This window comes from Elgaria multicarinata, chromosome 5 (genome assembly GCF_023053635.1).
Source record: "Elgaria multicarinata webbii isolate HBS135686 ecotype San Diego chromosome 5, rElgMul1.1.pri, whole genome shotgun sequence".
Lineage (NCBI taxonomy): Eukaryota > Metazoa > Chordata > Lepidosauria > Squamata > Anguidae > Elgaria > Elgaria multicarinata.
In genome coordinates this window covers 115,077,631-115,095,976 of record NC_086175.1, presented here as the reverse complement: position 1 = coordinate 115,095,976, position 18,346 = coordinate 115,077,631, and the positions used below count along the sequence as shown (strand labels likewise).

Genomic DNA, 18,346 nt, shown 5'->3' with positions numbered 1-18,346 from the left:
GACTAGTAAATATTATTGCCGCTGAAGAACAATTGTATGAAATGCATCAGGCAGCTATACAATTGTTGGAGTTTCTTTTAATACATAAACTTTTTTCTCTCTCTCTTTGGCTATATTGGTGCTCTTCTTCCTTTTTATAGGCAGTGGATCCCCTACTGGGACAGAGGCCTTGGCAGATGCTCAATGATGCTGACTCCTGACAGTTGCCCTGTCGTCAGAGAAGGGTTCAGGAGGAGTGGAAGTTGGTCAGTGGGGCGGTGAATCTGCTCCGGTTTTCAGCCAGAACTCTAAAGGAGCTATCCGAGGCACAGCTATCCAAGGTACCGAAACCCATAACGTAATCACCACACCACTGACATTGGAGTCACCAGCCCCCACTGTTCAGGCGCCTCCCCCTCCACCACCAGCTTCTCCATTTTAAATCACTCCCTCATCCACCCCCCACTTCATACAGATTTAGGAAGCCATTTTCTAACACTGCTACCATCCCACATAGTTGTCCCCCATGCTTTATGGGACAAGTAAGGAGAAACAACCCTTAAATTCCAAATAGTCCTTTGAATCGGAGAATGAACTGCTAAAGTAGAAGAAAGAAAGCTAGAGGACTTTATCCGGAAGCTGTTTCGTTGGGAGTCCTGAATCTAAGAAGCTGTTGACAAAGGAAACGAGGTCCAGTTCACATGATGAGAATGTGTTTGCTGGATCCGCAACAGTGGAGAACAGGACTGTGGCAGCAGCCCTGGCCACAGTACCTAGGTTCATTCAGTAGTCCATCAGAATAGACCCTAGATGTGCACAAATCTTTATAAGCAATTGTGAGGGTGCACAATTGAAAACCCAGCAGAAAGCAGGTTCTTCGACTGCAAAGACAAGCCTAAGGTTGATGCTTTGACATGCAGAGAAGGTCTGACAGTCTACTGAGTTCATGTAGGCAGGCAGGGGCCAGGCCTTGCTGCTACAATCCTCTTACCGTCCCCTGACCCCACCCCATGCCGTTCAGTAAACACATATTTATATAGCTCACATGAAGGGGAATTTGGAGCCCATTTTATCGCACCCCAATTTGGATACAACCTCTCTTCTCATTTGTTGTACAGGATGGTACAGGTGACCAAGCTACCTTGGGAGGGTTTGGCCACCTACATTGGCTCACTTGGATCTCCCAGCTTAATTAGAACAGTTTATTAGTTTCATCTGTAATCCTTTGCTGAAATGTTACTTTGGCTAACAAACCTATTAGAAGATCCTCATTCCTTATCTGAGTACACCTTCGAGAACACATGCGTAAAATATAATCAATGTATTGCACACCCTCTAGAGGCCAAAAAAAGAAAGGGAACCATTTCAGACAAATTACATCACCTTTTCAACATTTCTGAGATCATATGGCTCTTAACCCTGACCCAGTGGATTGCAGTAAGATCTGGTGTACTGAATGACAACGAAGAATGGAAGAGATGGGTCAGATCTCAGGTCAAGAAAACTGATTTTGGGGAAATCGGGACACTGGATAAAGAATAGATACTTAATTCTGTGCGACACAGAAGATGTATAGTAAAAATCACGGAAAAAGCCAACACAAACCCCATTAAAGCTATAAATGCTATTGCTGGGGGAATAAACCAGATATATCATTGTAAGTTTAGCAGTCAACTGAGCAACACTGTCTGTCATCCCGCTCGTGGAGGTGCTGTCCTGCCTGTTTGGTGCATAGGAAATTGTTATTAAAGTTCGAGCTTTGAACTTTTTTGAACTTTCAAAATTTTCTGCACATCTACACAGCTCAAGCTTCAGTTTAAAACAAAAATGAGAAAAATTGGTCTGGCAGATCTCAAGTAATAAGCTTTACACTACTGTATTCTTATATAAGTTTTTGCCAGAGCTTGAATTCTAACTCAAGAAAATACACCCTCACAGATTGAGGTGATACTACAGGCTCTCTAGCCATTTTTGGTCAGTGGGCATATTTGGGATTAGGAGTTTCTTCTGGGCACTATCACAAAATGGCTGCTATGGGGTGGCTTGCCCAGTCACAAAAAGTTTTCTAAGGTGGGCACAGCCAATCACAAAACACTCATTTCCCAGAAGGTACACTAGTGCGATATAAAAAAGCCAGCAACTTGCCCAAAAATTGAAGTACAAGGCAGAGGTGGGACGAAGCACGAAGCCACCACTGGATGGGACAAACAGGAACAGGGACTTCATATTTTATTAAGGCTAACTAATCACAAAGTGAGCTAACTTTTGACTTATGGGAAGTAGATCATTGCTTTGTCATTTTAGTTGGGCCTAATAAAGCTTGTAGTAACTCCTCGCCGGATTCTCCCCCCCAGTGAACCCACTTGGCTGCCTCCCCCCCCCCCAAATCCCTAAAACTTCATAATTTTTTGCTAATGATAGAAAAACAGGCAAGCAGGATTAATTAACTTCATGAAACCGAAGACGGGAAGGACTATCATGCCTATCTCCCTAGCACTCCTCTGCCTTGTTGCGTTCCTTCTTAAACAGCTGTGCCAAAATATCAATGCGCCAACACATAATTCTGTATAAAATGCTCCAATCCACACCCTGAGGGCGAGGGTGTACAGAGACAGAAGCACAACTAAAGGTATTTCAAACAGAAATCTGTTAGGTGTGGCTGTTTTTGAGCATAGCACTTCTGAGAAATCTGAACTTGTAGTCCAGGCACTGAAAATACCATAATTTTTTTAAAATTATGTAAATTTAGAGCCCCCCCCCCACTCAGTCTGCAGGCTTTGGAGAGATAATAATGATTCTGACTCTTCTCTCATCCACAGCAAAACCAGCATTAACTAAAAACACTGAACTGAAAAAGAATGTCTGTATAAATAATAATAATAATAATAATAATAATAATAATAATAATAATAATTTATATCCCACCTTTTCCCCAGTACTGGGCCTCAAGGCAGCTTTACAAAATTAAAACATAGAGAATTAAAACATATAAATAGAAATATACAAAAGTCAAAACTGTAATTAAACATAGTTCCATATTAAAACTTTTAAAATACAAATAACATTTTTTTAAAAGTCCAGTGCCTAAACAGAAGACCAGACTGTTCATCAGAGGCCTCTGAAAGCACAGCAAGGAGGGAGCCAGTCTAGCTTCCCTGGGAACTGAGTTCCAGAACCCTGGAGCAGCCACCAAGAAGGCCCTCTTCCTTATTCCCACCAGGTGTGCCTGTGATGGTGGAAGGACCCTCCCCTGAAGATCCCAAAGTGCTAACAGGCTCGTAAGAGAGAATATGGTCTTTCAAATAACCTGGAACCAAGCTGTATAGGGCTTTATAGGTCATAACCAGCGCTTTGAATCGTGCCCGGAAACAGACCGGAAGCCAGTGGAGCTGTTTTAATAGAGAAGTTGTGTGACACTGAACTCCCTTGCTCCCCATAGCCAGCCATATACAGAAGTCGTTCAATGCAAGCAAAAATTCCTCAGGCTTGTGCAAATATATCAGGGAAGGAGCTCTTTAAGCTAGTTGTGCAAGGCCACTGGTGGTCCTGAGCAGGGAGGTGTATTCCCATTCAAGTCAAAAGATAAAACCAGGTAATACATCCAGCTACGTCAATGGGGAACCACAAATGCAATGCATTGCCGCACACCTGCATTGCGTCTATAGACGGAAAAACGTGCCTGCGCGTGGATCCATCTCCCTTGCTGGGTATTACGACAAAAACAGCATTACCTGAAATCACAGAATCATAGAAGAGCAGAGTTGGAAGGGGCCTACAAGGCCATCGAGTCCAACCCCCTGCTCAATGCAGGAATCCACCCTAAAGCATCCGTGAAAAATCCGTGATTTTTCAAATCACTCTGAATTGAAAAAAGAATGACCATATAAATTGACACTGAACTTCCAACTTATTCCTTGCTCCCGACAGCCAGACCTTATAGAGACATTGTTCAATGCAAGCAAAAAATGCTCAGGCATGTACAAATATGTCAGGGAAGGAATTCTATAACTAGGACCAGGAAGCGTGACTATCCATGAACATGACTTGGCTGCTCTTATTTGACCAAGGGATGATATCATTAAGAGTACGGGGGGCTCACTGTCCATTTAGGTGAACTAGGTGGTCACCTAGGGCACCAAGTTAAGTGGGACACCAAATTCAAGGATAAAAATACAAATTAGAAAATACTACATTATTTTCCATAGGACGTTATAATAGAGTAACACAGTTGCTCTACGTTGTGCAGCTCAAAGTGTTTTCATCAGAAGGCGTTGCAAATGGCATACAGCCCGCAAATTACATGCAAACGCGAAGGTCAAACACTTCAGCAGAACAGTTGATTTAAAAAAAAAATGGAATTCTGCAAATCTGCCCTTTTATTTTCTAGTAAGCTTCTTTGTAGTTGCAGAGCAAAAGGTTGTTACACGCAATGTGTAAAAATGAAAAATCTGCACAACACATACAGACGTGCACACACAGAAAAAGAAGGAACAAACTCTCCACCTGGCAATTCCTTGGGAATATGGAACTTCCAAGCTATGCACATGGAGCATAAATGAATGGCTCCACCCATTCATTTAAATGTCAGTCTATTTGAAGGGCGGCTCCTCAATTTTACTAACATTTAGATTTTTAAGCAATTCCCTAGCACACACTCGCAAGTTAGATAACAATGGAAATCAATACAGCAAAAGAACAATTGTATTGACAGTCCATAAAACCAGCAAGAAATCCCAAGGCAAGAAAACAAGCTCATTCTAACTCAGAACTGGCCTACACATGCAGCAGAATGAGATGGCAGAGTTCCAAGATAAAGTGGACTAAACCACGTCAGACAGCATGTAGCGGATGTACAAAACTCCTGGTAAATACTGTATGCATGGAGTAAGTGCCCTTCAACCAGTCCAGAGTTGGGACTAGTGTTGGACTTTGACCAGGCCACAAGGTGGCCCTATGTCCTACTGTACGGAGAAGTCTTCTATTTGAAAAGCTATCATAGCATAGTACCCTACTAGAAGTGTTGTCTCTCTATTGGAAGGGTTGTCTAGTCCAAGGCTTCTCAAACTTTGTACTCCCAGGACTCGCTTGAGAGAGCTGAAAATGACTAAGGCCACAAAATGGAGCCAGTCATTACTGATATCGTTTTAGATTGATCCCTCTTTGGAAGTTGCTAAATGCTTTGTTACTTGTTGCAGGGAGCTCCATAGTTCAGCTTCCCTCAAGTGAAATGCAGATATTGGCTCTGGGGGTATCATGAATAGCCTCCCCATTTTACTGAAGGTAGCATAGAATGCCATTTCTTATACCAGCCTTCCTCCAAGACCAGCATCAAAGCTGGACCACTGCCAACAGCCCACTGGCAAGACCGTCCCTCCTCTTAATCGTTGCAAGCTGCTTGTTGACCTGCCTCTCACTCTGGCCCAGATAATGGTGGTGGTGAAAAGGTGGAGCAGTTGATGCCATTGCATGTTTGCTCACTGGCTCTCTGCTTGTCAAGAAAGCAGGTGGGAGCAATGATGAGAAAGAGGATGGCTCAGTTCAGACAACGGTGGTTTTAGAACTCCACAATGGAGGTTTTACACCACCGTTGAGAAATGTGTTGTCTGGAGGGGAAACTCCATGCAATGCTGAAGGTTTTTTAGGGGGGGAAACACTCTATGCAGAATATCCGTGAAGAGGAGAGTTTCTGCACAACCATTGTGTGGCATGTTGTGTGGAGGGTTCTGTGGAATTTTCTGTTGTGTTGAGTTGATTTTTCTCACTGGCTACAGAGTTCCCTGGCAAGAGTGGCAAAAGGAGCAAGTGCCGCTCTAGGAGAGTTGCCAGGATTGTGGTTTTTTTTTTTTGCAGCAATGGGATACCATCGGGAGGACCAGGGAAGGAGAGAGGAAGAACTGTCAATCAAACATCGCAATGGATTTTACTCAACTCCACGGTAGCCCACAGTCACACAACGGTGAGTAAGAACTTGTTGTGTGTTCTAACACCCTAAAAACTCAACCGTTGAGTGGAGTTTTCACACTGCGTTGACTAACTTGTTGTCTGAACTGAGCCGATGAGTTGCAATAACAACTAGTTACAATGAAGATGAGAAGGTAGACTCACTGGTGCTGGAAATGGCACCCCAACCTGGCACCTTCCAGATGTTTTGGTCTAGAACAACTATTATCACCATGAGAGTTGTAGTCCAACACATCTGGAGGATGCTATGTTGGGTAAGGCTGTCTTAAACAGCAATAAAAAAAAACTGTGTGAGACAGAAGCCTTGGGCCTGTTCAGATACAGAATTTTACCCAGGAAGAATTAGGGAGCAAGAATACATCTGGGAAGCCAGCTCTATCTTACATATCTTCAGACATGCGATTGCCCTGGTTCAGTCGTTATTATTATTTACATTTCTGTACCGCCCCATAGCCGAGGCTCACTGGGCAGTTTACAAAGATTAAAAATATGAACATTAAATTACAATAGAAAACATTAAAATACAGTGTAAAAGTTCTAAAATTATTTACATAAAGCAGAGAAACAAACTGTATACACAAGGACAATATGTATTTAAAACAACATTGAGTAATCAGCCATAAGAGACAAATCCAGGGCTGATTAAGAACTCATCATGTGTTGCCAAATACCTGAGAAAAGAGATAGGTCTTATCTTGGTGCCAAAAAGGTAACAATGTTGGTGCTATGCAGGCCTTATTAGGGAGATAATTCCACAGTTGGGGGGGGCACCACTAAGAAGGCCCTCTGTCCTGTTGCCGCCTTTCAAGCCTCCCTTGGAGGAGGCACCTGGCGGAGGACCTTAGAAGTTGAGCTTAGTATATGGGTAGGTCCATTTCAGGAGAAGCACGCCATTAGGTATTGTAGTTCTGAGCCATTTAGGGTTTTATAGGTCAAACCCACCACTTCTCTAGGTTGTTTCTTTAATTAACAGCCACTCTGGCTTCCAGGTTTCAACAGTTTTTGTCAATGTTGATGTTATTGTACTGAAATGATATTTTATTATGTATCTACATTTTTATTGCAACTTGCTGTGGTCATTTCTTAAAAGTTGGATATAAATATTATATAAATACAAGAAATCATCATCATATTCTCAAACCACATGCAGGTTATAACAGGTGGGAAACCAGAATCCATGAATTAGATTAGATTTTCCTTCCTAGCTCCCTCTCCACCTGAAAGTTAATAACAAGGCCATTTTCCTACCCTATAAGTTGTCTTTGGTACTTACTGGCACCTCTTGATCTGGGTCCCTTCAGTAGCTGTTTATTGTGTTTATTTTCCCCAAAGCTATTGTCAGATTAGCTAACTTTCCACTTTTGGGCTGCTATTACCTTCTAACCTGCCATTTGGGCTGCATTAAACTTCGGATAGGGCATTAAACTCGAATGTTTCATCTCCCTTGTTAACTTTTGTGGATCTACCTTGGGGCAGGAGTGTAGTTTGATCAGATTTCTTTGCCAAGCAGAACCCCATGAAACTTTATTATAAGCTGCCAGAAGGCAGCTGTCAGATCTGAGCAGGCAGAATTACCCCCCCCCCAACACGTTTGCACGTACAAATTTCCCCCTGTTGTTGGACATCAAGTGTTCACAGACGAAAGGGGATAAGAATTTCTAGCTTAACCTCTAGCTATTCATTGTATGCATACTCAACATCCAACTCCCACCAAACTCCATTAATGTAACTCACATGACAACATATATAGTGTTCCTTTGTTTTTCTGAACAGTTATAATGAAAAGTCTGGACCTAACCAACCCTTGAATTAATCTTAATCACAGACTGTGCAACATTTACACCAGCTGGTGCATGCTCCAATCACAAGAGGAATCTTGTTGACCTCAATGGGTCTGAATAAGTGAATGTTTGCTCAACATAGTTAATTACTTTTAGATTGACATCCCTTTTGCCCTTTTGTTCCATCACAGTATCTCATGTATTAGGTAAGTTTCCCGAAAGCAAGTGTCTATTTTCCTGAACCACCATCAATGACTCAATATAAATAAATCTTATTTTTACCATAATTAGGATGCAACAGGAATAGTAAGGTGCTAAGTATTCAGAGGTAGTATTTTCAAATTGACTTTCCTTCCTTTATTAAGTAAAGGATGAAAACTCAAGTAAATATAATTACTGCAAGTTATACCAGTATCCTGTGCGTTTACCATACAATTATTCACTCATTATACTTCTGGATAGAGAATTAATTTTATGGCAAGAGGCACTGGCTCTGTCTCCTACAAAAGCCTCAATTACAGAAGCAGTCACAAAGGATTATAGGTCACTTTGCACATATGAATTACAATTAAGTTATGTGGCACAACCAACTCTCAGAACCCATGGGGCAAGGACAGGGGCAGCGGCATCAGGGATCAGCAGCATCAAGGGCCATTATTTATTTATTCCGGATTATTTTTAGGGCGCCTTTCAGGATGAAAACTTTTTGAGGTGGCATGCAGGATAAAAACCCCAATACAAAATAATAAAATTCCATAACAGCAGCGATAAGACCAGCAGCCGAAAAGCTAAAAAAAGGCCAGGGGGAAAAGCAAACCTTCACAGCTTTCATGGGGGGGGGGGAGGGAAGGGTGTTGTTACAAAGACGCTTTACATAGAAACATAGAATAGCAGAGTTGGAAGGGGCCTACAAGGCCATCGAGTCCAACCCCCTGCTCAATGCAGGAATCCACCCTAAAGCATCCCTAACAGATGGTTGTCCAGCTGCCTCTTTAAGGCCTCTAGTAAGGCCACTGGAGTTAATACCTACTGTAATGGAGTTAATACCTATTGTCACAGCTGTGGGGTGGGAATGATCAATCCTGATAGTGGGAGGGAGCACAGGCTATCCAGCCAGAAAAGCCACAGCACCTGCCCCCTGCCCTGCCTTCTTGCGCTTACCTGGACTTACTCTGGGTTTCCATCTGCTCCCAGGAACACCCAGTGGTTCAACCACCAGTAGATGGAGGAAAGAATGTGGTGACCTCAGAGCAACTTAAAAAACTGTGGAAAATTGACATCATGGAAACGCACAGTTTTGAGGAGAGAAGCTTGATGTGGCTGTGAGTTTGCGGCTGCGTCATATAAAGAACACAGCGCCACTGCACAGCCAGAATGAGTTAAACAGGGCAAATAGACAAGCCCCTGAAGACTTGCAAAAAGAAGCTAATGAACTCCCAATAGAGGCACATTCCAGAGGTATGGTCCGGGACCCGGATCCCCAATCTGCCTCCAGATTCCTACACACAGACAGCTCATCTGTGATTTTGGGCTTATGGGGAGGGCTCTTACATCATTTTTTGAAGAGAATCCTCCAAAGGGGGCATGACATGCCTGCACAGGAGATACAGAACAATGAGCTCTAGAAACATGCTTCAATGAATCAAACTTTATAAAGGTAAGGTGTTGATGTAGTCTTAGAACTATAACACCTTGGGGTTTCTTCACTGATAGCTTCTACCAAATCTCATCCCCAACTTTTGCAAAGTTTGTGATAAAATAGCCTTGTTAGCAAAGTCGCTTGACTGTGTCTCTACAAAGGCAGTGCTATCAGGAAAACCATGAACCAATTCAAGCACAAAGGGATGGCTCTGAAACAACCATCATGGCTAGAAATGCCCCCTCTGATTATTAGCCCAGGAAAACAAGCCTTTATATAGCCTCTACAACAGAACTCTGGGGAACAAATACTGGCTAGAAAGCCATTGATAAACAACAGAAACCAGTTGCACTAATTGAGGGATTCATATAATGCCCTAGAAACCCTGCTATATGTATTCCTTTGGCAGATAATTGCTCCCTGGTGTTTGCTTACAGAGGCTGTGTACAAAAAAAAAGTTGGTGCAGTGGGAATACATCTTCATCCCTCTCCCCACACCCCTGCCTCCTATGTTTAGTGCAAGGCGAATTGTATTAGGTAGGGCGGGGTGTGTGTGTGGCGGCGGAAGACAACTGCTGGAAACTTTTTTCCTTGGCGTCAACAAGTCAAAACTTAACTCTTGTCCACTATCTCCTCCAGATGCTCATTCCTGCTCATACTGATATCAAATTGCCAAATAACATTTAAACACAACAAACTTGAGTAATCAGGAGAAAGAAATAATTGCATCCAGTAACTTTAATTCTCTCCCTGCAGGTCTTTCTTAAATAAACTCCTGGTTAGATAAATTCCTTGAGGAGAAGGCTTTTAAGAGCTACTAGTCTTGATAGCTACGTACTACCTCCAGTAACAGAGGAAGTAAACCTATGTACACCAGTTGCTGGGGAACATGAGTGGAAGGGTGCTGTTCCACTCGTGTCCTGCTTGTGGGTTCCTGGTCAAGAGCCGGTTGGCCATTGTGTGAACAGAATGTTGGACTAAATAGACCCTTGGTCTGATCCAGCAGGGCTCTGCTTGCATTCTTTTCTTGCTATGGTTTTAAATCTGGTGTTGGCAGATAAACACACCTTCAATCACTTGTGTGTATATATATACATACACACACCCATTTCTGGTTCCCAAGGAAAACCATTCACCCCAACAAAATGAATCAATTCCACCAATGCCTCTTACGTTGGGGGTGGGGGAGCTTTCTCCCATCACCATGTTCAAGGGCCATCATTTGATTAACTTAAGGCAGGGGTGTAGAACCTCTTTCAATCTGCATGCCAAATTCCATTTCGAATAAGCTCTGGGGGGGCATGTTCTATTGGTGAGTGGGGCCGATGGCAGAAGGGACAGGGCCCCAAATACCAGCAAATTTTAGCTTAACGCTCTTGTTGCCAGTAACTAAGCCTTAAGAGAGGCATTTCCACCTTTCAGAATGTGTGTGTGGGGAAACTACACAAATGCCCAGAAACCATGAAACAATTGGTGGTTGGGAGAAAGGGGAAGGGGCATGCCTAGGGTCACCATATGGAAATAAGGACAGGGCTCCTGTATCTTTAACGGTTGTATTGAAAAGGGAATGTCTAGTGAGCTGATACAAAAGAGGGCAGGGCTCCTGCAGCTTTAACTGTTGTGATGAAGAGGGAATTTCTCCAGGTGCTGCATGCATACAAATGACACCTGCTGAACTTCCCTTTGCTATACAAACTGTTAAAGATACAGGGACCCTGTTCTCCTTTTCACCACGGTCACCCTAAGCCGCGGAAACAAATGTTCTTTACATCTGAAAGTCATCCACCTTCAGCCCTGCTCCTTCTTCAGCAGGAAGCCTTTCAAGCGCTAGAAGGCAGAAGCCACACCACCTTTCCCTCCTACTCCAGGATTATCTTTGCAGTGATCCTATACTGATCAGCCTCAAATATCCCAGCCAATCCTTTTCATCTCTGCCTCCTCTTAATCTGTGCTAATTAAAAAGAAGCAGGTAAAAAAAAAAAAAAAAAGACAGTGGCCAAACTTTGGGAGGTACATTTACTTAATGTCTGTGTTTCTGCAACTGTAAAAGCATAGGAATCCTCACAGAAGAAAACTTGGCAATCATATGTATCCTTCACACAAAGAGCCTTTTATTCGAGCGGTTAAAAGTATTTTTCCCCACTGTGCATGCGTGTGTGCACACGCACTCTTGGATATACGTGACTTTTTAGCCCCTTTTCTCTAATCGTTAGTTAACGCAACGTTCAGACATAATGCTAAACCAGCTTGGCGCTATGTGTCTTCAAGCGCTCTCAGCTCCCTCCTTCCCAAGCACTCCACAATCCCCTCCCTTTTTGGTTTGCAGCAAACCATCGTTTGCAATTCTATCCATCCAGAAAAATTATGACTGCTATGAAAAATTTCAAGCATAATTGCCAGTGTGGATGAAACTATGAACTGTGGTTTGCCACACAATGCAAACCGCGGTGTGCTACAAAAGAGAGGGAATCATGGTGTGGGAGAGGACAAGTGAGCTTTTTCGGACAGGCTGAGTTCGGATGACATATTAGGCAACGGAGTGGGGAATAGCATATTCACCGTGCATTATTTTGCTGGTCCTCTCCACACAGCATGTTGCCACTCCCCCGTCGCACGGCTGAAAGTCCTGGCGTCCTTCTGGGCTGCTGGTGCTCCTCCCTCCCTCCTCCCGGCCGTATCCCATCAGCCATTGCGAGTTCTGCCAGCTGAACAGGAGCAGCTGGGGTGTTTTTGGCTGCTCCTGCCAAAGAACTCTATGGCCAATGGAACAGTGCACTCGATGGAGAGAGATTATACAACGGAGCCCTCCACATGACATTTTAATCAATTGATTATTTGATAAGCAATGGAGGAGCCCGTTGTTTGTCCATGTTGTTTAATTAAAAAAATAACGTACTGTGCGTTGTGTGTCCGTTGTGTTCCCCACATGACACAATAAACTGAATGGACGGTTGATTCCCCCCCGCCACACCGGTTGATTATCATGACGTCTGACCCAGACCACAGAGATCCATCAGATGAGTGTTTCATTGCACAGTCGTTACTGGACACTCACGGATTTTCGCGGATCCCTCTCACGATGTATTCTGCCTCTCACATGCCTCCTGTCCCTTCTAGTCTTCTTTGCGCAACAAAAAAACACCCCAGTAAGTCCAACTTATTTTTTGAGATGGAACTTGCTGCTATCCCCTGCTGTGTGCAGGAGAAGCAGCGCAATCAAAATGGCCCACTAAGTGGACCACATGCACGTTGTTTACTTCATCTTTCTAAAGAGGAAGTAATGAGGGACAAACGTGCGGGCAGAGAAGCAACGGTAGGCAAACACAATTTCCCTGCCCACAATGGTTCCAACCCATGGTGAAAAATCTTTTAAGATCATCAAACTCATGCATTCACTCTTCTCCTCCCACACCATGGTTTGCTTAGTTTATAGCAAACCATGGTTTGCATTTTTATGTCTGAACCAGTCTGTGCTCCAAGATTCTGGTCCTCTGTTTTAAAGAGTATAGATTTGAAGCCAAATTATAAATTAGCAGACTCATGAGATTGAGCTGTTGCTGGGTTGCATTAAACTTTTATTTAATTATTGTGCATAGTACAATGAGCTTACAGCCAACAAATATAATTTGAACAGAAATAAACAGAAACTGCTCCCATTATTGTTCCAGTTACATTGACAATAAAATATTCTTAGAATACCCCTCATTTAATTAGATCCCTCCAAAATGATATTTGAAGTATCGGGGTTTTATAGGCCACCATCCCTTTGTTGACAAACACAATGAAGGGAAACCAAATTTCCATGAAGTGGTCATGTTTGGCCACCCTTCTCACACCACTACTGATTTAAGGTGAATAATTGTGTCACTCATATAAATGAATGATCCCTCATATAAAAATTCTATGCGCATATAAAATGAATACGTTAGGGATTGTAGCCTAGAATTGTTGTTTTAACATGGGAACATTCACATATTTTTATATTGTATTTTATATTGTATTTTGTATTTGGGTTTTTAGATTGTTGGATGTTTTATTATGTTTTTAATGGTTTTAATTTTGTGAACCGCTCAGAGAGCTTCGGCTATTGGGCGGTATAAAAATGTAATAAATAAATAAATAAATATTTAACCCCACCTGCAATTTAGAGTGATACGCTCCACCAGCAGTTACACTGTGCTAAGCTGCCAGTTTCAGACCTCAGCCAGGTTATCATCAGTCTAAATAAGTAATATTTGGAGGAGGAATTGCACCTCAACACCTAAACTTGATGAAAAACATGCAGTCCGAAAACTCCCGTCTAGACTGGTTGGTACAATAGAAGAGGCACGGCAGCATCTGCTGAAATGCACATTGTAACTGCGATAATTAACTGAATGCAATTATTAATCAAATAAGCACCTTCTCATTAAGCGTACAACTACTTTAAACAGGTGGCACACGATCAATATTTACATGTCTGTGGTTACAGATAAAAGAACATCTTATGATGTTCTGGCATGCACCAGAGCATCACCCTGCTTCTGTTCCACACAGAATCAAGTAGGGATGTCTCAATAGGCCTATAGGATTTAACACTGGAGTTAATACCTATTGTAATGCAGTGGTTAAGAGCATAAGCTAGGAGAGGCTCAAATCTCAGTTTAGGCACGAACACAATAGATTTCCTCAGGCCAGTTTCTCATCCTCAGCCCCACCCCACCCCAATGTGGGGCAAATAGTACTTGCATACCTTAAGGCAGAGGTGGGGAATGGAAGCTTTTAAAGAGGCTAAGCATTGCACAGGAAGGCAACTGAGGTTTGGGCACCACGTTGGAGACCCATGATTTCAAGCCAGGGCACTGCCCCTTTCTGCACTCAGCAGGCCACAAGTTAGTATCTCAGTTGGGCTCTGGCCACTGTTCAAGCAACATCTCTGTTCTTCGAGACCTCTCTTGGGTCATGCAAAGCTTCACCCCTTTCGTATGTGTGACTCCTGCTTATGGTCAGTCCCCTCCAGGCTCTGCTCAGGACCCCATGAGATTACAGTTTAGCTGAAGAATGGAGAGGGCCTGTACACTGAGGCAGTGTTTAGGGTACTTTGACCGACATGAGCATGACAAAGCAGCACAGGAAATTCCACAGTTATCCACAGAAGGTGGCTGACCTTAGTAGATGTGGGCAGTTGCTAGGGAAGGCAAAAATGACTTCCTAGCCCTTGCTATCCCCAGTATTTACTAGTTTGACCAGACTCAAATGTTGCAGAAGCTAAGCAGGTGTAGATCCAACCAGAAATCTGGAGAGAGGTCACTGGGAGCCTCATTTATGTATAGTAAAGAAATAAATGAATTCTTCTTTTAAAAAATCTGTAGTGGGTCCTGCATGTCACAATTTTATATTTATTTATTTATTACATTTCTATACCGCCCAATAACCGAAGCTCCCTGGGTGGTTCACAACAATTTTAGGCAGTGATAGCCCAAAATATTTTGCTGCCTGAGGCAAAGAACAAGATGGAGCCCTGCCCATGTTCCAGATACAGAAGCCAACTGCACTAGCAGCTGAATCCTACTTTAGCACTGCCAACGGGACAGGATTTCTCAAACATACCTAAGGGCAGCAGGCTTAGTATTGAGGCCCAGTATTGGGCAAAAGGCGGGGAAAAATAAAATAATAATAATAATAACAACAACAACAACAACAGCTTAGGGAGTGAAGGACAGACCATATTGCATACAAACATCTGTCCTCCAAAACCTTGCTATCCTTCCCTCGCAGCTCAGGCTGGCATCTGCTTGTTGCCCACTTACACAAATGGCACACTACAGCAGCAACATGTATCATGTGAGCAAAACAATGCATGCACATGCACAATGCCTGCTGGAGTGTGTTGCCTGGGTTAGCTACTTCTCTGCTGGCTTGCTCGGCCGGGGAACTTTCCCAATAAAGCTGTCTGTGATGTGTTGGGAGAAGACAATGATCAGACAGATAAGCTAAGCCAGCATTGTCATTGCTGGGGCACCAACTCAGGAGAACAGCAAAGGGCATGGGACTCAGGCGGAACAGCAGAGAGCAGTGCTGCCACGCCAGTCCCCTACAACTGCTGTCTGAGGTAGCTTCCTCACTCTGGATAATAGTAGGGCCAGCCCTGAAGGGATAAACACCAAATTCAGCGATACACCACATTCGAAACAATAATAGTCTAACTGAATAGATATTGCACCTTATGTGTCATGCAAGTTCCAGGGCAAAGTCCTCCACAGAGAAAAAAGGCAGGTTAGAAGCAATCTTAAAATAGCAACTAAGGCCAGGAAATACCTAGGCTGCCCTCTAATAGTCCCTTCTTTCCTTGTTAGGTGCTGACATTAGCCTAGCACTGCACAAATCTCATGGAGAAGAAACCTCTCTCTCTCAGACCCACCCACCCACCCACACACACACAAAGAGGGCAGGGAGACAGAGAGGAGCAGAAGGATTCTTACATTCACTCTAGAGGGATGTTCAGTTCAAATCTTTCAATCTACCTTATATATCTGATTTCTCTTCAGTAGTCTACCCCTTGTTAACAATGTTCAGAAGTGCCAAATGTAGATATTCAGGTAGGAAAGGTCAAATGCATGCATTCACCTCTCACGGGTAATATGTGTTAACAGCTTGGTCTTATGCATATTACTTTGAAATAAACCCAACCAAGCACAATGGAACTTATTATCAAGCATGTGTGTACAGGACAGCTGTGATCTTGATCACACACCTAAGCTGCAGTTCTATACCCACTTACCCATCCATAAGCAGGGTAGTCATGGTCGGGCACCTCCCGAGCGCCCCCACCCCATCAGAGACTCAATGACAAGAGCCTCCTGGACTTGCTCCTCTTCTCCACCATTGCATTCTGGTTATTCACCTGCCTCTTGCTCTGGCCTGGACTATAGTTAGGGTGAGTAGGAGCAGCAGTAGATGACACTGCTTACTTGCTAACTGGATCTCGGCCTGGTAAGCAAGGCAATGATGAGAAAACTTATAAGGAGCAGTAGCAGCTGTTAACAATGACGATGCGAAGGTAGAAAACTGAGGGAGGACGCCCATTGAGATGCCTTCCTCAAGGGCCCTCAAAAACTGCCCATGAGCATCTAACTGAACTCAATGGGCCTTTCTTTCAACGAGACATATATAAGAGTGTGCCAGCAGGGCTGTGCTGTGAATGGCCTTGTAAATAAGACTGTACTTTCTGTATTTCAGTTCCCTCTGACCTCACTGTTTACCATATCCCCCAATGTCATAAAGATTTGTTAGTCTTTAAGGTACCACAAGACTCTTTTGTTGTCAAACTAGAGTCCCGTGATCAATTCAATACAAAAAAAAAAAAAAAGAAGCTTTGCTTTTGTTGACTTCCATCTGTCCTGGCCCACATTAAGGCAGTTTTAATGCATCCACCTACCTACACAGGATCTGGCTTTTGACATTGACATAGAGGATGATTTGTGTTGGTGTGCCAAAGCCAAATGCTGTGTGTGCCAGGATATGCTCACAGTTGTCTCATAACAGACTGAAATTCCTGGGAGTCAGCACAGCCTACAATTCTCCAGTGAAGCAAAGCAGGCCCTCTCGCTTAGGTGCAAAGCTTAAGGCTTTTTCACAAAGAATGGTAGGAATTCATTTCAGTGTTTGAATGCTGTTAATGCCGTATATGACAACAGAAAAGGATAATTTAATAGCACAATCCTATGCATCTTTCCTCGGAGGTAAGTACCCCCGTATTCAATGTGACTTACTCCCAATAATTAAAGACTGCAGAAGAAAATATCCAAGGAACCTGTAGTCAACCAGCTTTTATCCAGTTTACAGAAGTAAGTATCACCATCATCATCATAAAAAAAAATTAAGTGTCACATCAAAACAAAACACAACACCACACACCAGACTTCTTATGAGTCAGCCAGGGTTCCACAGGACTTAATAGTGGAACATCTTTTAATTCCAGGGTTCAGCCTGGCTGCCTGGAATACAAATTAGTGAAGTAATAACTGAAAATAAGCATGCCTCAGAGCATGTGCAAATTGTTCCTCTCATTTCCCCAGCCTTCAACAACTATTGCCTGCCCACCAGGTATCTAAGAAATCCAACCCAGCACTTCAAGGTCAATGGGTTTGCTTTCTAGCTTGGCAGCTTTGCATGGGAGCACCTCCCTTGTAAAAGAAATGAATGCGGGTTGGGAAGTCACGGTCCATTAAAATCCCCAATAAACTTATGTAGGATCAGATCACAGAGCAAGCAAGCCAAAGCTCCAGCAGCAGAGAAAAGGACCTTTAGCCCCAGGCTCAGGAATAAAAGTGAGATCAACTTACTCCTTGATGCTTAGGATCAAGGTAAGATTAAAATAATTATTACTCCTGTTATATTAATGCATGGAGATCTAGTAGACAGCATTTGTTCTCCGCGTGTCATCCTAAAGCAGGGGGTGAGGAACCTGTGGCACTCCGACTCCCATCTCCCTTGAACTATGCTGACAGGGGCTGATGGGAGTTGGAGTTCAAGATCTCAGGGGCCACGTGTTCCCCCCACCTCACAAGGTTTGCCTGCACCCCAACTCTAAAAAGGAAGACCCACTCAAGAGCGGGATTAAAGGCGAGCCTTGTACCTGAGCCGTTCCTTCTCTGCCCTTTTCAGCTGGGAGTCTCGGCGCAGCACTTGGAAGATCTGCTTGGCCTCCTCCTCATTTAAGAAACTGAGGTCGACCCCGCGAGGGGCTCGAGTCATTCTGGCTCAGGCGCTTCGGAGGTCAGCCGGGGCCGTCGACCCGTGGACTCCTCGGCGGGCGTCAGCAGCATCGCCCAACCCAGCCTGCCCAGAAAAAGCCCTTCGCGACGGCCATATCCCCACGAAGCCAAGAGGATCAACTGGCCGGCGGCAGCTCTTCTTCTTGGGACGGGACAGGAGGACGAAGTGCAACAGGTAGTATGAGGGCAACTCCGAGGCACCGCCCACACCTGCCGGAGAGGCACCTGAC

At 43.7% G+C, this 18,346-nt stretch overlaps 1 protein-coding gene across 1 annotated transcript in view; it reads right to left on the bottom strand.

The window, feature by feature from the left end:
* The window catches only part of EXPH5 (exophilin 5), a 51,108-nt gene extending 33,007 nt beyond the window's left edge, over positions 1 to 18,101 (bottom strand). Inside the window, exon 1 of the mRNA XM_063127079.1 lies at positions 17,978 to 18,101. Coding sequence (XP_062983149.1) covers positions 17,978 to 18,096 — 119 coding nt within the window. The 5' untranslated portion in view covers positions 18,097 to 18,101. The remainder of the gene's footprint in view (positions 1 to 17,977) is intronic.
* Between the last annotated feature and the right edge of the window lie 245 nt (positions 18,102 to 18,346).